General features: G+C 44.9%; 1 protein-coding gene across 1 annotated transcript in view; it reads left to right on the top strand.

The window, feature by feature from the left end:
- The first annotated feature begins 7,302 nt into the window (after positions 1-7,302).
- The window catches only part of LOC106747533, a 52,963-nt gene continuing 37,117 nt past the window's right edge, over positions 7,303-23,148 (top strand). Inside the window, exons 1-2 of the mRNA XM_014625144.1 lie at positions 7,303-9,540; positions 10,962-11,247. Of these exons, the coding sequence (XP_014480630.1) occupies positions 9,178-9,540; positions 10,962-11,247 (649 nt within the window). The 5' untranslated portion in view covers positions 7,303-9,177. The remainder of the gene's footprint in view (positions 9,541-10,961; positions 11,248-23,148) is intronic.

Raw genomic sequence — 23,148 nt, 5'->3', positions numbered from 1 at the left:
GATTATATTGTCTTCGTTCTGATATACCGCCCAACGGTCTAATTTATGTCACCTCTTGCGAGAAAATCAATTTTTATGGGAAACATCCTTTCACCAAAACCCGTCCACTTTATTCTCAGTGTATGATCAAGTCGCGTAATCAACTGCCGCGTTGTTCCAATCCCCTGTATTTAGACGGATGTCGTTTAAACGGCGTTACTTGATGATACGTTCGAATGAATTGATATTATAAACACCTGCAAGTATATGCATATACATCTATATATTCCATGTCCATGATTATTTATGAATTTACGATGCCGCGTCGGTCATACTACAGTCGTCCGCGTGTAAACGCAGATTAAAATCTACATCGAAATGCAAAAGCACGCAACGCGCGCGCCACGCTAACGCGCAATCTCGCTCGCTATCGGTTTAATCGATTCCGCTTAATGCGTCCGTTACTTTCGGCAATTTTGCGTTACATTAAATTAATTAATTCCATTATCGGCAATCACACAGAGGGGACGACTACGCGGAAATCGTTGCACTCTATTTGCATTCGCGCGCATAATTCCGGCTTACTTCCGCTAATGAAGGAGTCCTGGTACACGTGTACACAGCCGTCGGTGCTAATGTTGATCCTCAAATAATATCGACAACGTTACGCGGTCGACCCTTGGGCGGATCGATCTCGGCGAGAGCGGAGCGCGCGAACTCGTTCGGTCAATTCGCGCTCGGCGTGATTTCGGGCGCGCGCGCCCGGCGGGGTGAGCAAATTATTGTCGTACCGGCGATAATTGAGCACAGCCACCTAATAAACCGCGTTCGGATCGCCGACTCTTCGCGGGTGGCTCGGGTCGAGGCAATTACAACGACGACTAGCAGCGGGGCAACGCCCGGCCGGCGTTATACCGCGGAAACGACGCATCAGCCAGTTTGCAGTAACTGGTATAACGTTTACGCCAGAAATTAATGCCGGCAACTCGAATGGACTCGCAGCCGCGCGGACAGGAAGTAATCGCATCGGGGACGACGGCTATGCCGGAAAGTTCATTCGATAATAACGCGCTCTCGCGCGACGAAGTGTTATTGCTGAAGTTAATTTACGGATCGACGAGACGCGTTTGAAACTTTATTGGAGGAACTTCGTTGCTTCGTAGTTACGTCGCGTTGCGTTGCGTCGCTCGCTCGCTCATTCGCTCGCTCGAAAACGAAGGCCAAACATTCCGAACTTCGGGCTAAGTTAATAACGAGGGACGTAGAAAAAAACGCGGCCGCGCTGAAAGATCGCAACGTGATATTTCGCGGACAAGAGAAGCGTTCTTTTCGATGAGCCTCGACGAAGCGGATGTCACGACGTGACGGTGCGCCGCCGATTCCCCAACCCCGAAGAATCGTACAGCGGAGTTACGAGATCACGGGTACGTTTCATTGACAACTCATTCCGGTCGGCGCGTGGAAGTTCGCGCGAGACAATGGCCGGCCGTTTCATACTTCACAACTCCGCTGTAATTTACAAATCAAACATCGCGGTATTAGCGACACAAACCTCTCATCGCGCTCGAGCGGGGTCGGACTCGGTGATCGCGATAGTGTCGATCGCCAATCCGCCAAGCGACACGTGTGCGATTACGAGGTCTCGAATTGAAGAGACCCCTCCGAGGTTATTTTATACTTATATGAATATAATTACAGAAGCTATCAGACATAACCGCCGCGCGTGCTGGAAACTGGCGAAAACTTGTCCAATCTCCCGTTAGTCGGTGGCAAAGGTGGAGAGAGGGTGGCTTCAAAGTAAAGAGCTCGCTCATGCGGCGAGGGCGGAAATATTGACGCAACATGACGGCGTAGAGTTCATGCTGGAGTCAGATTGCAATCGCGAGTGCGTCGTGGTTATCGACAAGTTGCTCATTCGCGTCCCGTAGCCCGGCTTGTCTTTAACGAGAAACTTTGCAGGAGACGCGGGCAGGAACGCGCGCGGCAAGTTTCCGGAAAAGGCGGTGGCGACGTCGGTGGCGGCGGCCCCGAAACTCCCGGAAGAAAATCTGGAAAATCGAGCCGCCGATTCCGGAGGCAGTCACGTCGCGGTAACCGCGACCCCCTAACAAGCCGAATCGCGAAAGGAGTCCTTTCGAGTGGCTTCCTCGGGGCGGATATCGCGCACGAGGAAGAGTCTCGCGTTCCGGGAGAGAAATTCCCGGGTCCATCCTGTTCCGCGGCGCCTCGCGACGTTAAACCACAAGCACGGTGTACGCACGCAAGTAGTCACGGCGTTTATACATTCAGACGCCGCCGTGCACGCTCAAGTTCGCCCAACAGCTGTGCGAGGATGTATCGTCCTTATTTGTTTCTTCTTCGTAGTTTCTCCTCCCCGCAGTTTCTTGCGGCCGCCTCGAGCGCGCTCGGCGTGTCCAATTCGCGCGGATAAGACCGTATGGCTAACCCGAACCGGTCCTGAGGAAAAAGTTAGCGCCGTGTCGTCTGAAACCCGTGCGGAACGCCGAGGAAAGTTAACAAGGAGGAGACACCGGTGTGCATTTTTTTCCCCGATGCTTCGCTCCGGTCCTCGTTACGGGTCGATTTGAGCCGGCTTGATTATCTTATCGCGCCTCGCTCATCCGCCGGAAAGTTAACCGCGCTGATTTTGCAACTCCTTCGAGAAAGGAGTCTGATATTGAGAGGAAAATTATCTAAGAAATGGAAAATATTCCTTTGAGGTACTAGCAACGCATATTTACGTATTTACCAGCGGAGGAAATGCGGGTGATATGGAATAGTCGGGTAATATGGAATAGTCAGATAATATGGAATACCACGATCCCGTCTTGTTAAATGTCGCAACTCGGCGGATGGCAGTGGAATTATTACCTGCTGGATTCCTAATCTAACCTTATCTACAAAGTGGCAGCCCGGTACGAAGACTAATTTCAATTGTCTCTAATAGTCTGGTAGTCTTTGATTAAAACAACCTTAGAGTATTCTATAATATACTTACACTGCACTTCCTCTGTATGTGTTTTTATACTGAAATAAAGTGTATCTCAAATGGGGAAATATATATTTTCTTAAATCTGTAATTTTTCACAAAGGCAATAAATAGACGTCGAACTCCAATTTGTCTTATTACTACGATTTGGCTTCTAATCGTGAGAAGAAACATGTTAATTTTTCCGCAGACTTGTTGTGTTATCTAATACACATTTGAGAGACATTTATAGCCCTCGATGATTAATTGGTGTATATAAAGTGATAAACTTGTTTTGCGCATAGCCTACGTGGCACGTCGAATGCATTATATCGCGATAGTAACTTCCATTTTCGATCGGTTCGCCGTCGGTTCTCAATATCGCTATACGGACGGCTTAATGAAATTTTCGAGGGTTTCGATTCTGCCATAAATTTCTATCGCCGACAGCGATCTCGTTCGCTGATACACAAAGCCGGACAAAGTCGACACGAAGTCGAGAGAGAGAGAGAGAGAGGCGACTCGTAACTTCATTCTCGGCTCATCGTAATTCAGCCCGCACGTACGACCCTATTTTCGTCGCAATGATTAAGATCGTCGATTTATTTTATAGATTTATATCCGCACGAAATGCAACCGTACGTCGTGAAATGCGCACACGAAGAAAGCCCTCAAACGTTCCTCGCGTAACTCACTATTTCTGGACACATTCTATACAACTTCTGCAATTTATCTGTGGATTTCCGTCGCGGCTTTTCGCGGTGCGCGTGAGTCGCGGTAATAGCTTCCGAACATTACTTTAAATATTAACACCGTCTGACCAATGGCCGAGCGCCGAGTGTGAAGTACTTTAACGAGCATAATTGCCTCAACATATAAAGTTATACCATCCTGGAGAGCACTATGAGTTGTTTACGCCATACATATACGGGCATATACCCTTTAATATCGTGACCAAGGTTACCTGTACAATTTTACCTTACACATATGTACGTAAAATCGCAAACTGTTGTAGGAACGCTAATAAATAAATATTAAGGAATGTTTGTCTTTCGATGCACACTCTAAAATGTTGCAATGTATAGTCGACGTCCATGTATGCTGCATTATTCCCTAGATCGAAAATTATACGATTTTCAGTCATTCGTATACGCAGAAAAAAGATTTCTTTGGATTTAAGAAAATTTCTTCAACTGAAACAAATTTGTCTTTTGGAATGGAGCAAACAAACGAACATTTGATTCAACAAACAAGATTGTTTGGCTTTTAAAATAATAAATATTTTTATATCAAATAGCGTATTTCTTTGGTTCTTGGCTTATTCCAGGTTCATTCATGGCTTATCCTAGTGAAACAGCATTTTCGTTCAAAGCCTATCATACGTTACAATTAAAGTTATTTGTACGATTTTTGTACGTTATTTGTGCGATTTTTACTATAGATTATACACAAGGTTGAAAATCGTGTAATTTTCCGAATGGTACGGCATAAATGATGCCGACTCTCCAAGTTAAGGTAAATAAGTCTCTAAAAAGACAAATGAATAATATCAAATTTTGTTCGCACTAGTCTTCTCGATATCGCGAAACGTATGTACGTGGCTCACCGCAGAAAAATATAGTCCTGCATATACACCGTGAACTTACTCGCCTAACCTCCTCTTCTCCCCCTCCCTCCACACCCTCCCCCTCGTCGTATCCGTGCGTCATCCAATTCCCATCGTTCGCGATGGCGCGAGAACTGTTCGAGCAAAAGCGACCGGGTAAATATCTTGCAGTGACGGTAAACGAAATTGAATAAACATTTTTCAGCAAATAGAGCCGACAATGGTACGAATTTAAAAGTCGCTGAGACGAGCACAGGTGGTTCCCCTGTCGCTGGAAAAAGCGCCGAACGGAAAAATTGCATTTCGTACTCCCCCTTGCTCCTCTTCTCTTCACATTTCGTTCCTCCCTTGCACATTTTTCGCCCCACTCCTCTCCCTCCCCGCTAACCACCCTGGACCCGCCGAACTCGCCCCCCTGTTCACCCGCGCCGCGAGACCACCACCATAAAGCTCTACCTCCGTGATCGTCGGCGGCGAAGCCGTCGGTGATGTAATCGACTTTTGTGCCGGTTATCCTTCGATTCTCGCTGCGAATTGGTTATAAATGCTAATGTACGAGCCAGCTGTGACGCAATCTCTGTGAAATAACGTCCCCGACGTGAAACATGCGATTTTAAATTGACGAAAGCCCGGGATATATCGATATATATATGTGTGTGTGTGTGTGTGTGCGTGTGTGCCTGCTACAGAGAATACCATCGCGCTAAAACAAAATCGCTCGGGAAAATTGTTACGATGACGTGCACGTCCGACTTCGTTTCCACCGTAGTTCAGCTCGTCCAGTTTCAACCACTTTGTCAGTTTTATTATAAACGCAATTCCAAGACGGTTTTTTTTTTTACACCCACCACTGCGTGTATCCTAAGACATTCTATTTAAGTTAAGGCCGATCGATATGTGAGCAAACTTGTGAAAAAAAATCGAGGTTAATTTTCTCAAGGCGCGGTGTTTATCATTCTTAAAGTATAACAGCGGAGGACATTTGTAACGCGCTAACGACCGCGCGCGGTCTTATCCGGGCGATCTATAATCAAAGAGGATACGAACGATTATTTACAATAAACAATAAATAAAGGCAGGCAATAACGGTGGGAATATCAGTCGTTCGCGGGAACGTTCGCGACGTCAGAAACGAGAGCTCGTAAATAAGTCGTAAAGGAAAAAAGGGGGATAGAGAGAGAGAGAGAGAGAGAGGATTGCGAATCGAGACGAAAGGAAGAGAGATCAGATCCGATTTACGATCGGCAGCCTGGGCTGGCAGTTTGTTCCGCGGCGAGATCGTTTCTTCGCCGCAAAGAGAGTGCAACGATCGATCACGTCGAACGATAAATTAGCGTCGAGTTAGTATCCGACGTGTTTATTTCGGTCATGTCGCGCGAATGCGATTGTCTGCCAGTAGCCGGACTACGCAAGATCGCGCATAACGCGCATATTTAGACGACCGTGACCAGCGGAGGGTGAATTCTGGACAATATTCCGCTATTATCGTCGTTCCACTTTCCCTTGCTATTAGCCCGAGCTTAGATACTTCAGACTACTGTTACGCCGCCATTGTTGCGGTCTTTATACCCATTCTCATTCTGAAACGCATAATTAACAGATTTCGTCTGATTATCAAGGAAAGTGTTGCATTTGTAGTCGAGGCGACATTCAGCTGGCGTTTAACTCGGCTGACTACGTGGCGCGTCTGTTTAAGGTGAAAACGCTCAAAAAGCACCGCGTCTGGCAGACGTGACTGCGGTGCGAGGCGTTAAAGCAATGTTACAACGTTTTAATATGAAAAATAATACACCACGCCTTCGCCACGCGGACCGTCCGTCAGGTTACGCTCTGTGCACGCATTTGGTAAACTGCAAGCGCTTGGTGAACTCTCGGACCCGGTTGCTACGTACTTTCAGATCCGACGACGATCTGAAAGTACAAAGCAATCGGATGCAAGGGTTCATTGAGCGGTGCAGCGAGCGCTTGTAGCGACGGATGATACACCAAATGCAAATCATCGTCCATGAAAGTTTCAAACCCGATCCGTTACCCGGTCCGCATCCCATCCCGGCGAAGCCCGAGTCTTAGATCACGCTGAAGGATAAAGAAGCCGGTGTCGCAGATCGGTTGATCTTGCTATGCATTTATGGATGTCGAATGTACGAAGAAAGCAATATTTTCCGCGCGGAATCCATCGTCATTCGGCACGATCCGCGGGATAGAAGGTCCCGTCTACCGCTCGTCCCGTCCCTCCTCCTTTGTACTTCCGGTAATGGTAGAGTCTACCATGGCCGTCGATTATTGTCCCCGCTGGAAAGCTCCAGGTGACCGAGGAAAGTGCACGGGGAAACACGTAGCATGGAAGTTTTCCGCGATTTCCCCCAGGGCCCTCGAATAATTCTACGTCGAAAGTCCTTCTGGAATTCAACCGTCTTTCTTAGAACGTCGAAACAGTCACGGACGAGTGCAACGTCGATGCCCGGATCCTCACTCTTATCCCGGCTGGGAATAAAACTCGTCCGAGTGTATTGAATTCTTCGATGATATTGTGGAAGCACGAATGTCCTCCGTGACGTTAGATAATTCGTCGAAATGTTCGCGCGCGGTGGATTATTATCGGGATACCGTGGAGAAGCGCGCGGGGGTTAACGACCGCGCAGCACACTCTTCGCGTTCTTTTGTGGAAACCAGTGTGAGTAATCGAGTGTCTCTGTTTTTCTTTCAGGAGCCAGTGAAGCACGAAAGTGGCGGTGCTGATGAGCTCCAAGAAGAGACCCGGAAGACAACGCGGGATTTATTTACATGCGGCGAACGCAAACGCGACAATCGCGACGCTTGAGGGAGACGCGAGTAAATTACCGGTTCAGCTTCGGGCGTGCTAATCGGCTTTCCGAAGCGTGGGAAGCCCGATTTTCTCTCTCTCCATCAAGATCGCTGTGACAGTTCGACGGTGCATTAAACCGACGTGGAAATTCGCCAAGGAAGGGATAAAATAAGGGAAAAGCTTCGGAGAAGAAACATTCAGCGCGAACCGGCACCCACGGACGTGCGTCGAGCTTACTTATTACGGAAATCCGGTTTGTCGGAATGAGGCTTTGAAGTTTCTATCGCCTGCCGACGAATCGTGCTCTATCTCCTTCCGTTGCCATCCGTCGTTTTTTTTTTCGCGCTCACAGCCGAAGAAAAGATGGAAAAGCGTAAAACCGAGTGGCTTCGCATTCAAGCGGTAGGGGAAAAAGTTTAAGTGACTCATGGAGACTCTTTCGGAAATTCCCTTCGCACTGTTCTTTAAGTTTCTGTTTTCCCGATGAGAGCGAGAAGTATGGCGGGCGGGAACGAGGGGAAAGAGTGAGAAAAGATTAGCGGGTTCCCCCGGAAAACGGTCTCTCCCGCGCGAGATAATGCATCGGTTGATGCGAGGTAACATTAGTGTATTGCGTTTCGTTTACGAACTTAAATCACGCCGTCTAACTCGAGTCGTTACCGTCGTGCAATTCGGCACTCCACTCGCGAGACAGTCAACGATGAATATATAAATAACTGTTCACCGTCAAAGTCTCGCAACATTGACCGCCTTCGCTGCGATCTTTAATTTGTGGAGTAAAACAACGATAAATTATTGATACTCTGCTGATCGATTTCTCCCTTTTTCCTCTCGCAAGTAAGTTAGGAGAGAGAACGTTGTCCGTAAATTTTTCCAATTTTCCACCACAAAGCTAATCGCAATAGCATGAAAACATCAAAGCCGGACTGACGAAATTTCTAAATTGTATCGACTATCGAAGTTTCGATATTAATATCTTCTCTCGCGCGCGAGAATATTTTTTCCAAAGAGTAAGCGCGCGTCGATTCCGATCGTCAACAAAAGGGTTCTGAGAGGTGACTAATATCGCAGAAAATATTTCGAGCATCGATTTTCTCTATAGAATTCCAATCCGCATTCCAGCCGGGACGATCGTGCCATGGGAAAATGACGGAAGTGTCCGCTCCACGTACGATCGGGCGTCGTCCCTTTGCTGTCGGAAAATCCTTCCGCGATATCATCCAGTCGAGCGATTTCGACCGCGCCTCGTAATAAGAAATCGACAGTGACGAAAATCAAAGTGACATCCGTGGGCGACGCGGGCGTATCTCAGCGGGGAAACGCGGAATCCGTCCTCTAGTCTATAGTTCACGGCGGAATCTAGTCATGCAGCCGCGACGATCGAATCTACGAGACGCGGGAACGCGCGTACGCAGAAAACTTTACGACAAGATACTCGTCGCTCGCAAAACGCGCCTTCGCAGATCGCGTGTCGAGGTTATCTGAGGTCCCGCGTTGGTTATCGCGAGGCATGACACCGCGAGATGCGCGCAATCGTAGAGAACGAATGACCGTGAATGAAGGACAATTGACGTGTCAACGGTCGGTGGGTCCGCGAACATTTCACGAAGTGTGAGACATTGCTGATGTTTTCGGACGGTGGCCGAGTGTGATGTTATCGTTGAGTCTCCATCGTCTAGCGTGATCTCCGTCACGAGCCGTACACGTTCGCCGGCGCGATTTCTCGAGGTGCGTGGATGTGGCGACGTGTCCAGCGACGAATGCAAAGCTGACGGCGAGGGAATTCGATGACTCCGTAGATAGGCAAACCGAGAGGAGATGGAGAAGGACAACGTCAGGCCTACCTACAGGGCTTACGAGGGCTTTAAGCCGGCGAACAACGGCAACACCTCGTCCCTGAAGAGGTCGACGTCGGAACGATCGAAGACGCATCCATCTCGGCAAGTGAGGTGCCTGTGCTTCGGCGGCGTGCCGGACAAGGCCAGCCAGCACTCTTTCTTGAAGGGGTTCGCTATAAACCTCGGGATATGCGCCCTCCTGGTGGCTTACACCCTATTGGGCAGCTTCATCTTCTTAGCTATCGAGGGCGGGGCTGATGTCGGCCTGCAGCAAAGGACTCTTGCCACCACGATAGCTGGGAATCAGCATATTAGGAGAAACACCACCGCTTGGTTAAAGCAGGTGAGAGCATGAAATCGCTCGGTTTGTGCGTTTAGTTCGTTTAGATCGCGGTTTAACTTTTGTTTCTTCTTCTCTCGTCACTCTCTTCTTGACTGGTGTCGTTGCGCTTCAAGGGAGAGGCGCGCGTAGGAAAATGTTGGGACGAATTTTTCATTGAAAAATTCCAGCAGTAATTTCGCAAAAATCGCACGATAAAACCGCTCCTTGAGAAGCGGTAGGAATGTTTTAAACATGTAATATTATATATACAGGGTGTCCGTCTCTAAATGGGACATCTGTCATATGCTTGTTTAGGTGAATGCGAACAAAATATAGCGGACGATATGTAAAATATGTATAAGGTCGCACGCGTGGGCTGAATTACGATGAGCCGAAAATGAAATTACGAGTCGCCTCTCTCCCGACTGCGCGTCGACTTGTCCGGTTTTGTGTATCAGCGAACGAGATGGCTGATAGAAATTTTCTTTAATTAATAGCTCAAAATTTTGCCCGATTGTTCGCAAAATTATACAGGACTTTTTTTGTTTACATTGACCTAGACTATAAGTATATGACGGATGTTCCACTTAACGACAAACACCTTGTATATAAATAAATATATATATATTTTTTTTTTCTTTCACATATATATATATAAAGTGCGACAGAAGTACATATAATGATAGAAAGAGGGTAAACAGATTTGTCGATACTATGAGCGCACCACGATTGTCGTCGGCGTTGTCGTCGACGCGAGCCGCGAACTTGTTTTTACTTCTCCTTTCCCTCGAGGAGGAGCAAACAGTTCCGGCGGCACCAACTCTCGATTTATCGTCACGTCTCCGGTTTCATTCCGCTTTTCTACCTGAGGTGACCTCAGTGAACCCGAAGTCAATCGAATTATCGGTGCATTCTGGCGCGAGCGCTCGTTCCAACGAAGTTTTATCGATCGTGCTTCCTTTCCGCTATCCTTACGCTTTGAAGGAAAGCGTATTCCCCCGAGGACATCGGTACAAAGGACGCTGTCTATCGCTTCTGGCCAATAATCGCGGGAACGGATTGTTGTATCGATAGCGATCGCTCATTGCCGAGTGCCTGAATATTCGCAATTTATTGCGGTGCCATTCGAGAATTCACTCTATTTCCTTTTCAATATTCCGTCGAATTACCCTCTCCGTGAAACTCCCGTGCGTCCTGTGACGCGTACGACTCGACCAGATTATGGACCCAGCGATCGTAGTTCGCTGTTCATCTCGAGGTATAAGCTGCGAAACGTATTGCGTATTTGCACAGCCGTCCGACTAATTAACAGACGTGGCTGAATTGAATTTAATCAACTTGCGTAACAGTTATGATCCTAACGACGGACGTGGACTCTCTCTTCGCGACGTTTCGACGGCATTTCAAACGCCGGCTAATTAATAACTTTCGGTGTGATCAAGCTTAATCACGAGGCCCGGGCGAAGACCGTGGAGAACATATGGATAATCACGGAGAGTTTGAACATTCTCTACCGTGAGAACTGGACGAGGCTGGCTGCTCAGGAGATCGCGCGGTTTCAGGACCAACTAGTGAAAAGGATCACGGAGGACATGATGGCGACCCAAAATGCCGGGACGTATACCGGGAGTTCCCCCAGCGAAACCGTAACGGAACGCCGTGTGCCGGAGTACGAATGGAACTTCGCTAAGGCCTTCCTCTATTCTCTGACTGTGCTCACCACCATCGGTGAGTTTTAGACGCAATTAATTCATTATTCCACGCCGCGAACGTCGCCTTTCATTCGCGCTTTCCGACGCGTTCTTGAAAACGAAGGACTCCTCCGACGAGCCGAGAACCGTAACCAAATACGGTATTGTGTGTCGCTATAATAGGGGCAGCGATCTTCCTTCTCACACGGTAAATTCCCCGACGTTGCAATTGTATTTTTAATACTTTCTGCGCACTTTCGCGTCGCAAGAGGCGCGACGGTGACATCAACTGCAAAGTTTACATCTCGGTGGTAAACCTCGAGTTTAAGCATACGAGTTATTTCGTTGACACGGTAACGGCGACAGGACACGCAGGAGTGTCTCAAGTTATAAGATTGTTTGCGGTAATCGTAGTAATGGCATGATAAACAACGGCGCACAATCAGTATCAGCATGCATCCGCGTTGTAACTGCTAAGTGTGTGGGTAATGTTTGCTGCTCTTCCTGAATCTGTACGATTTCCCCGCTGCGCGAGCGCTATATGTGTGTGTACCGAGGCATAAGCTTGTGCCAAAGGAGTGCCGGCGTAGCAGAATATTTGTACGTAATTAGTAGGCCAGGGGAAACAGAGACACGCGCTCTGGAAAGTTATTCGCGTCGCAGACGAATAATTAGTTGAGCCAAATAGTACGTCAATTAATTCGCGATGTTGCCCGAGGGGTGGTACAAATAAGACGGATAATTTCATTCCCGACTGCTCACATTCGAAAATTTCCAAACTAATTTGGCATAAGGTGACTCATATTTCAGTTTCTTTTTTTTTTTTTACTTCACACTATTTGTTATTTTTCAAGAGATGTGTCGCTCGTAAATTTAATTCCTCCTACTTCGATCGCCTTTTCTTCGCCCGTACGGAAAAGTGCGATGGCGATGATTCGTTAAGATTTTTCCGGCCGTATGAAATCACGATTGTATTGAATATTGAGATTACGCCGAAGGGAATGCTCCCCCAAACGAATAAACCTCCCTCGTCAAGGTAAAATGGCACTGATCGGGGCGAACGCCACGATTTGCGAGGGAGGAATTGTCGTTATAGGCCGGAAGTACAAAACAAGGAGAATAATATGGCGAGCATCAATTTTCGGGACAAACAAAGTCCGACATTAAGGTATAATGGCTGCGCTGTGAAAATGCAAATCTGTTGTCCACTTTAAGGATACCGGCCTGCCTCGTTCTTCGCCGATATCCCCGACAATTTCATCGCTTCCAACTTAGTGGTGCTCGAAGCGAGTGACGTCACGTCCGATCGTTTACTCTAGTTATTACTGAAACAGATTGGAACTCCATGAGTCGGTGGATATTTAAAAGAAAAAAAGAAAGTAATGGTCAGAGACATCGAGCGGCTTATCGAATTATCGAAACGATATATATATATATATACCTTTTTTAATGCCTACTTAACCTTTCTGGCGAATTGGCCGAGATGGCTTCGTTCAATACTGGTTTGAGGATTTGGTATACTCACCGTTTAATCTAACCGAAGTTCGCATTCAACGGTCCTTTCATTTGGCTCAATTCGCATTCCGTTAAGTGCGAGAGTTAGCGATCATAATTGAACGTGAAAACTTTCTTGAATAAAATTCGAGCATTATTTCAAAAAAAAAAAAAATCATCATACATAATCACTCATGACAATTTCTTATTATTTCCTATTATACTATATTACCTTACGTCTTCCTTTTAGACAAACTACGGATTTTTTCGCGATAAAAACTCAGTAGCATCGAGTAATTCCTTCCAGCTCCATTATTTTCCGTATGTATAAAATATGGTCTCAGTGTGTCATAAAAAAATTACGATTATTGCGATATAGAATTCAAAAGTCTCTCTGTTATTATAGTCATTGCCTTTTCATTACAATTTAATTATTTAAAAATCTGACGTAGAGGATATGTTTTTCAAGCCGAGTTTTAAGAATAATTGTCAAATGCGAGCGTAGTTTTTATATGGCTTTTGCCTGGTCCGCGGAACGTATTAAATATGTTTCTATCTACCTTTAAATTCCGCGTTTCATGTGCCGACGAAAAACCCTCGACGGCTACGTGTAAACTCCATGGATGTCCTTTTTATCGGACTGGTTTAATCATATGCTACGTCGTGGCCGGCTTCTCGGGAATTAATATTTCGTAACCCGTGTCGACTTCCGTGTTTATAGGCTAGAGGGGCTGGCGATTGATCGTCGGCTACGAAATGCATAAAATCCCGAGGGTCGCGTGGTACAGCATTCGCAATTTTCGCCGGCAATGTATATAGAGCAGACGTAATATGCGCATCCACGCGGAGGTGTAATCGCGGCGAGAGAAACACGCGTGTCCCATGAATTTTAATATAAATTTTAGCGCGCCTGTTTTTCACCTATCGTCCGCGATGGATGACGTGGCCGGTGTTCGCTGAAAATGCTCACCGTTACGACAGATCGGTGGGAATTACTTTCCGGATATAATACGAAACGTCGTGTTGTTTTCGAAATAAATTAGTGCCGAGACGTAATTCATTCAATCTCGCTGGAAGCGCCGAGACGCTTCCTGCTGCAATTTGTTGCGCGACCGCAGCCTCGTTTTGGCGCTACAGGAACTACGACTTCCTACGACGATTGTCGTTAGCAACGGAATCGATAATAGGATAGTTCGGATGCGATAGGAAAACAACGTAGGAAATTAATCTATTCCGGCGTACCTCGCCTGCCGTCTTGCCCTAAATTGCTCGTCTCCGCTTCCTTCGCGTCGTATTGTCATCGGGAAAAGTACTGCTCGCTCTGTTCTCCTTCGTTTTTTCCTTTTTCTGATTCTTTTTTTATTTTCTCCCCCGCTCTTTTCCACTTCTTTATTTTTTTTTAACGCACAGGCGCGAACATACAACTGTTCATCGTGGTTTTCCCTTTTTACGCTTTTTTCAGCATCACATGGTAGTTAATTACGGGAAGTATCCCGGTACTTTTTATCGGCTTGTCCGAGCACGAAAATATTGTTCAGCGAGTCAACTACGTGCCGGTAGTCGGAAAACTTCGTACCAGCATAATACTAAGCGGATGCTATCGTTCGTAACTTTTCGCGAACAAAAAATAACCGGACGTATCAGCGGGAGAAATAAGAGAGAAACTTTTCCGTCGCGACGTACGTTTCTGCGAGCCGTTCGACCATGGAGCGCGTACAATGAGCTCCAAATGAAGTTTTAATTGGAATATATAATCATCAAAATAAAGCTTCCTCCGCGTGTATATAAGCTAATTAAAATTTTCGCGCAATCTGTAGAAATTCATTTTAATTATAATGTATGATTTACATAAAACGATTGACATTTGAAATCAGACAAGAAATTTGGATCAGTGTGGCTTCCATATTTTATCTTCTCGCGCTCAATTGCGGAATGTAAAAACGAATACAGTTTGCGCAAAATGTTAGGCGTATTTTTGGAATGCACAAATCTTATTGTGTACTACGTCGTACTCATTGTATTCTCTGCTGGGGAAAAAAACGTTTCCTGGCAAAACAACGGCGTTGTATTGAGATTGCGCAAACACATCACGGGGGGTGAGTAAACAACCTCCGGCATGTAGACGCGCGGAGACGTTCTTTTTTAGGACAACACTTTCCCATCCACCCGTCGCGTTTGGTTGGTTTATCGTTTAAATTACGGTCGAATCTTGACTGGGACTTTTTTCCCCACCTTTGTTCAGAGAGATTTTAAAGGATTAAGTAAGGATTTAAGGACATGGACAAATAGTGTCTCGAAAAACGTTACGGAAGAACGTGACGTTTTTCATTTAAGGGTCAAATTAAAAATAATTAAAACAGAATTCGAGACGAAAATTGCGAATAAATGGGTGAAAATATCTGGCGCTGGCAGTGAAAATATTATATAATATTGCATGAACGTTATTTGGCATGTGAAAATATTACGTATTACTTTAAATGTGTACTGATAAATAATTAACAATATTATGTTTCCAATTTTATCATTATTAATGAAGAAGAATTTTCTTTCCCGACATTTTCCCATTACGTAGTATTCATAAATGAATTTTATTTGTGAAACATTTACGATGTACATTTTCACGATAAAATAATGAAATATTAAACGCAAGAAAAATCGCCTATTTTGAATTCACTTTAAAATACTCCCGCGGGGAGACATAAATGCTCTGCGGAGGCAACAAAGTTGCACGGGCGTTCAATGTTTTAGAACCTTAACTCCTTTTGATTTTATATTCTTCGAGTCTGCGCCCGTAACGTTCCGCTTTTCTACTTTATCCACTGTACACCACCCGACTACGATTCTATCCTGGCTCAGTGGCGCATAATCCAGTTTACGTATCGCAAGAGACGAATCATCCGTTTCGCGATATGAGGTCGCATGAATATTTGGACGCTTGCCTCTCTCCACGGTGTTAGGAGTTGCGTATTTAGAAAATAGTTCGAGCACCATCCTGGCTGGATAGGAATCAAAAAGTAACATCGCCCTCCGGGAGAGTCGGGCGGCTATATTCTCCACAAATAATCTTCTCTCGATCTGTTTATGAAGCTTAATCCGATTATTCTCGATGCGATCGCGCATTTGCGAATTTTGCCATACATACAAGCTCGTATTCCTTGCGCGTTTTCCTGCGATTTCCGATTTTCTACCGTGGAAGTAAAAATATCAGTGGAACCGGATGTAAAGAAACAGAACGTGTGTCTGTGTCCATACATCTGCAACTTCGATTCTTATTCATTTATTATTCATTGCCTGTTAGATGCTCTATAAGTAGCAAGGTGAAATTATATCTCGCGTAAACAGATGTTTTATCTTTGTTCGCGTCCAAGATATATGTGCCAAAACGCATTTCCTTTCGAGTTCGTGCTGCTTCGCTTCAAGCAATCCAGATGAGAGTTTCATTAATCATCTCGAATGATTACTTTCGCAGCATCCATCAATGTATCCGCCGCACCAAAAGTGCATATACCCGCGCATTCATCGTAATGTACGATATAGTGAGCTTCAGTTCGCCGCGATACGACGTTGTCTACTGTTGTCAATCGCACACCGCTATCTCTTTCTTGCGCCGCCTCTCTATTCTCTCATTCAGAGTTCTCTCGTAGCTTTGGCTTGACCGAGCCGAGCAGACGCGATTTTGCGACCGTCTTAATGACGGCGGAATGAAGGAGGTGGTGAATTTTAATCAGAAGATCCCGTCACCTTAATGGATTGCTAGACGCGAAGAGACGCCCGACTAATCACAATTTGTCACTCGTTTCGGCGATGCTCCGCGATACCCTCCCGCTTGATGTCGTTTGTTCTGTTCATAGTCTAAATTTGGAATTAATTCTGCGCCGTCGTCTCGTCGCTGCATTCAATGCTGGTGTGCATCAATTAGCGCATGAAACCGAACTCGATCGATCACCGGAACAGGAACGCGTAAATGGGACGAAGAAACGTTTTCACCCTCTTCGTCATGAGAAATTTCCCAACGAAATTCTGAAGAGACATGCGATCCGTTATCAAAGTTTCCATCACTTGAACGCGTCCGAGCGCGAAATGCCGGAAATTCGCGAGAGATAAGGTCGGGCTCTTATAAATTTACTCGGGAGAAATTCTCAACGATCAAGAACAAGGACGAGAAAAATATAATTCGAACCTCAGCCGATGACAATAGGCGCGCTCCTTCGGAACTTTCCGTCATTATTATAAACTCCGAACGCGCAGCGTGAGAAGTAATCGAACTGGGGATGAGAGCGGGCGAAGTGGAAAGGCGGGACGTGCGCGCGGAGTTTAAAAAAGCGGCGAGGAAGCCCCCGGAGTGGCAGAGGGCATACCTTCCGTGTCTTCGCACTGCACGAGATTCGAATCACGCCTGTCTCCTCTTCATCCTTATTTCTCTTTTTTCGTTTTCTTAACGCGCTATTCGTTTCGCCTTTCGTCTTTCGGACACGTCAGCCTCCTCAGACGTCCTCCATCGTTTCCTCTACCTCTTCCGCCGTGAAATTGCTATTTTTATTTATTTTTTTGTTCTCTTCCCCGGCCTTCGCAAACGAGTTGATAGAAATCGCGACCGTCCGTCCGTCTGCTAGTCAGCCCGTTTATGGACGGCTTTTGCTGCGCGCGGAATTCAATATTGTTCAACTTGTGTACGTTTCGCCTCGTTCACTACCTCGTATCAACATAATTAGCGTGCAATATTTTATCATTGCGCAATAACACATATGGGATGATTTAGTAACATTATACGACGGGGTAACAAAATTAGACACATGGGGAAAGTGTGAAAGTTACATTGAAAATCTCATTTAGTTGATTCAAACGAAATTTTGCTAAAATATATTCAAACAAATGCTTTGATTGTGAGAAGATTTGGTTTTCCGATCCAAAGGTTTAAATCTCTGAAACGAAAATGAAAAGGATTTGGTTTCAGAAGACTAAACCTTTGGTTCAAATAACCAAATTTTGGTTTTTATCACCAAAACAATTGTTTGAGCATATCCTAACCAAATTTTGTTTAAGCCAACAATGGATCTTTCAGTGTAAAAAGAGATCTGGTAAATATAACGATAATTCCACGAACATTTATTATAGCGGCCATTCGTAACGAAGGAATTAGATGTCCTCGGAATGATAGATGGAACGCAATCGGTCCTTTCAAATAGATCTTAGTCGGTAATTTTATAGAATTCTCTTTGGAGCGGATTCTCTTTCGAAAATAACGAAGAGAGCTTCCCTTATAAAATAATGACATCGAACACCAGAGGTCGACTCGTACAAAACTGTAGCTCATTATTGTGAATCCGATAACCCATCATTGGCGAAGTGAAAAGGAAAATAATGAGAAAAACAGTCCAGCCAACGCGGGAGATGTCACTTTTATTTCCCATCGCATTCTTCCCGGGAGAAATACCGACGGTTCCCTTACATAGGAATGGCGACGATAGTGTATACCCCCGGACGTCGACGTCGAATGCCACGAGAAGATGGATATCCTCTTTTTCTCTCCACACTCCGAACTCTACCGCGGAAATGGTAATATATACGAATGATCGATCGTCGCCGGAGTGGAATCGGGCGCGCCTTTGGGATATATTTTTTAATCTCGTTGTGACCCGCAACGTTTCCCTTTTCTCCCCTCTGACACCGCCGATCGTATATAACGTTTCGATTGTATTTACATCTTTCCTCAGCGATTCATAAATTAGAAAACTATCTCGAGGCAGCATTAGATATGACACTAACCGAAGTAATTTTACATCAGAATGAAAGCCGGAGTATGTCGCGGTAAGAGAAATTTTAGTTGTCTAACGATATTTAGGGCGATATTCATAGTCAGGTCTTATATTTCTGACCGTTTTAACTTCATCTTCATGTTTCGCAGCCAATTAAATGAGTTTTACAGCATCTGAAGATGAACTTAAGACAGTGTTAAATATAAGATCCGATTATGAATACCGGCTTTAAATTCCAAGATTATTTCCTGATATTAACTATTGGTTTGTATTTATTTGTATAGATGCAAATGAGAAATCACTGCAAGTTACTACCTTGTGTTTTCGATATCTCTTCATATTAATATAATATATCGTAATCATAAGTTTTATACTTGTATGATTTTCAAGAAATCTAAACAATTTTCTGATTTCCTCCTTGTTGTAAAAAGTGTTCTTCAATTATGCACGAAATTTTATAGAATTTAGTCCATTTTTTGAGAATATTTTTATTAAAAGCCCGAGAAATACTATCGCGCCCGATAATTCATGATCTTAACGCATGCACTATACACTATGCTCGTACAAAGAAGCGGCGGAAAATCTGCAAGAACGATAAAAAGAAAGTAGAAAGCGAGAAAACTCACGGCTGATTAATGCGTCACTCCTTTAACGGGAAAACAGAGAACCCGCGCAGACGCAGTATCCTCACTAGCTTCCTCTCCGGCGCAGCGAATATCTAATTACACTTGGAAATTATTTTTCCCCTCGAAAAGTAACGACCCAGTTACGCTGTTATTATTAATGTCCGAGTTGCACGAGCGAGAACGACTTTCGAGCTATCGCGCGAGCCCCGTAAGACGACATTTGTCTTCAAGATTATACGCTCGTTTCTCGCAACATCTTTTTTTCTTCGTAGACCATCGAATAATGCAGCTGATTATGAATGAAGAGCTCCCTTGAATATTATCAAACAAATTACAATTAATATTCCATCAATAATTTCTACATCATTCTGTACGTGAATTTAATTCATATAATATGATTAAACAAATAATTTATAAAACTGCTTTAATAAATTTTTTGTTTGATTTCAATTTGAGTTCAATTCGTAATTATACTGAAAAATAATCTTCTGTATATGACAATATCGACACGTTAACAGAGTAGCACATATTTTCTCCTCAAATAATAAATTCTACATCTTCTTAAATAACATAAATTTGTCCCGTGCAAATATTAATCGCATTCAAAGTGTGTGAGCATACCCAGCGCGCGCGAGCATGTTATGTATTCTTTTAGTCCTTCCATATCTTGGAATAATCTTCTCGATAAAAAACTTCACCGCGTAATCCTCCATGTACACTTGGCGTGAACGTATCTCACAGCTTCGCTTGATCCTTTTTAAATCCATTTACGACAAGGCGGCCGCATAAATTCATAAATAATGAGGAAATGCGCTGAGATAGGAACGAAGCGGAACGACAGAAAGCAGAAGCGCGGACCTAGCATGCGGCTGCATATGTTTTCTGCTGCGCGCACGTTGCTGCTTACAAAAGTATGGCTACCAGCATCTATAAATCTGAAGCCGCTGCTTGGGCGAGATAATGCGCGATGCGGATGAAAATTTTGGACATTAAATGGCGGGCTAAGTGGAGTTTTTATATTCCAGTTAGTTCATGTCGTGTATGTGATGTGAATCGAAATATCACGTGGCGTGCGGTGTTTCCAGCATTTTTCGATTTATTCGACATCGCGTAAATGGTAAATGGATCGTATTGCGTTCATTAAAAAATCCTAATTATTCGCGTGCAGACAATTTCTTGTTTCTTTTTTTTTTTTCTTTCCCACGGAATTCGATATCTTTATTTCGAAACAATTAAATGTTCAATCCGAAATATTCCCCGCGTTGCTCTTTTCCGCGGCGGACTTCTAATGACCACTGCGGAGGGATTCTAGTCGCACGAGAAAGTTCGGAGACCACACTTCCTTGGAGGAATTAGTCAGCCAGTCGAGTCTAGCCCGGCCATAGAGTGCACAGTTAGATTCTCTTTGTACTTTGAACAAAATAAAATTTATTGGTAAAGGTTAAACATCCGTGCTTATTGGCTCAGGGGAATTGACGGAATCGACCTCGAGATAAAATGATCCTATTCAGGTGATTGAAGTTTGTGTGTCGTGTCACGGAGTGTGAAACTACTGTCATTTGTCACAAAGCACCGGGGGCTCTTGGCAGGAATTTTAATTTATGTATATGTTCGCGCAATCTTTTCCGCTTTTCACGTTCATTTACGTTAATATCGACACATTTTGCACAATTTTATTATTTTTTGAATGTTTCTGTTTTTTTACTAAGGTTAAAGTTAAAACAAAAATTTTTTACATTTTTGCTCGAAGATCGCCCCAGACTTCAACCACATTTCTATTCGTCTCTCTTTCCTTCTTTGTTCGTCGAATCCGTTCTCGTGGCACTTGCGTGAGAACTAGCCGTGTCAGTACTTTATTTACTACTCGTTACATAGGTTGGCGCGTTTTGACAGCGCCAATTTCGTCGCCTGTCGCCTGCAGCACGAGCATTGGGCGATTTTAATTACTTAATTGTTGCCTTTAACTATTCCGCCCCGTCAGCAGGTCGTAGCGGCGACGGCGCGGCGCTGAAGCTCGATTAACTCACCGCCGCGGATAAATACGTCTAGCCGGCGTTATTATCATCACGATCAATCAAGACCTTTAGCAAGATTGCCGTCGTGATATCATCGCTCGCCTCTCTGAATGCGCTCACATCCGATGTACGTCGCGCAAGGAGACTCGAGGAAATACACACAGCTCGCTCTATTTGTCTACGTTGGACTTGCACAGCGATTTCTAATACCGACTTACACGAGAGCAGTGGCCGCTCACGTGTCGGCCGACTCAAGTCGCAGCGAGTGTTGCTTCCAAAGTTGCCGCCAGCGCGTGTCTGAAGTTGAAACACGAGACAAGCATACGGTGACGACGGTCGTCGTCGTCGACTTCGTCGTCCTTGTAGTCGTCGTCGTCGTTGTCGTGAAGCAGTTGAAAATAGAACGTACCGAGGAGTAATTAAACCTGCTAATGCAAATGGATAGAAGGCGACGGCCAAGCGGAGGGAACGATGAACGGATACGGAGGGAAAGAGAAAGAGACGAGACGTTCAGAGGAAGGCGTCGCCTCTCCGAAAACACACCAGCACCATCAGCCGCCGCAGCACGGCTACGGCACTGCTGGAAATATAGGCGAAATATGCTAAGAGCTAACCGGAGCCCTCGCGGTCTTAGCATAACAACGTCCTGACATTCGGCGCAAAACTTCTGAATATGCACGAGACGCCCGGAATTAAAACCAGATCCACCTTCGCTCCACGCAACGTCCTATCTTCTCACCCCATCGGCCGTCGTTTCTCCATTTCAGACGAGGGTACACACCGCCCCCTTCCTCAACTCCCGCGGAGGATATCGAAGAATATTGACGGGGAATATCTTTCAAGGTTGTTAGCAACTCGCTTGCATCCAATTTCGATGGACGAGCGTGCACCGTCTACTAAGAGCGAAGTTGTTAACGATCCGCGTTGCGTGCTAGTCGGAGTTTCCGACGGATTCATTTGTCGTGGCGCGGGGAACGGGTTAAGCAGCGGTGTGCTTCGGAATCGCAGCGAAAAATGCCAGGATGGCGGGTGCATCGACGATAATGTCACGGAAATGCTGTCAAGCTCGCGTACGTATGCGCGTATTGTCCTTTTGTCACAGCAACGAGTTGCCCGGAGTTGCGCCATGTATCGAATACATTTGTCAAAACTTGACGAACTCACGGAGGACTGCGTTTTCTTGTTGCATCGCTCGTTTCCTGCTGTAAGTTCTCTCACATCGAAAAATTGATTTTTGTTAATGCCGCTGAAATATTTGATACACACGCTGTGGCGGACGATATATGACTTTTTTCACTTGCGTCCACCAAATGCGTTATGGAGAGGATAAAATTCATAAATACGTTTAAGTTAACGCAACCAAATTATTCGCTTAGTTTCTTCTGGTTTCTTAAAAAAAACTGGAAATCTGTTATTTTTGAATGGAGGAAATAACATTATTAAAAAAAAGTAGAAAAAAATAATAGAACATTTAAAAATTAATTTTATTAAGAACCTCTGCTGATATTCGATCAAGAGTTAAAAGATTTTATTAGCCAATAAGAGCCTATGCACAGTTATTATGGTGCAATTAGGTAATTGATTTAATTAAATTAACTTAAATGTGGAAACCCCCCGTAGGCAAGAGAGAGTAGCTTTTTCTCATTTTTATTAAGGAACTAAATTTTCTGCACCGTTCAGTAAGCAAACAATTCGCTGAACATGTCTTAACCAAATTATTCAATTAGATCTACCTAAATCTGGTCATGACAATTAAATTAATTTTTCAGTGCATGCAGCCGTAGGGGAGAGATCTCGTGCGACATTTTTATAAAAGAATAATAAATTGGAGGAATCGATGCGATACCGATATCGATCAGTTTGCCCGACTCTCTGTTGCTCGGGTGATATTTTATGTATACCGAGGCAGCTTGCAGGTCTTAAAAAGTAGTTAGCTTTTCGCGAGGCGGTGGTCTCGGATAGATTGGGATCGTCCGCGGAATTAGCATGTATCCCGTTGTATTTGCATTCCGGGTATCTCGGCTTCCCCCCCCCCCCCCCCCCCCCC

This window comes from Dinoponera quadriceps, unplaced genomic scaffold (genome assembly GCF_001313825.1).
Source record: "Dinoponera quadriceps isolate SergipeBrazil2010 unplaced genomic scaffold, ASM131382v1 scaffold2159, whole genome shotgun sequence".
In the NCBI taxonomy this organism is placed as follows: Eukaryota; Metazoa; Arthropoda; class Insecta; order Hymenoptera; family Formicidae; genus Dinoponera; species Dinoponera quadriceps.
The sequence above is the reverse complement of the archived record's forward strand: the minus strand, read 5'-3'. Positions and strand labels throughout refer to the sequence as shown.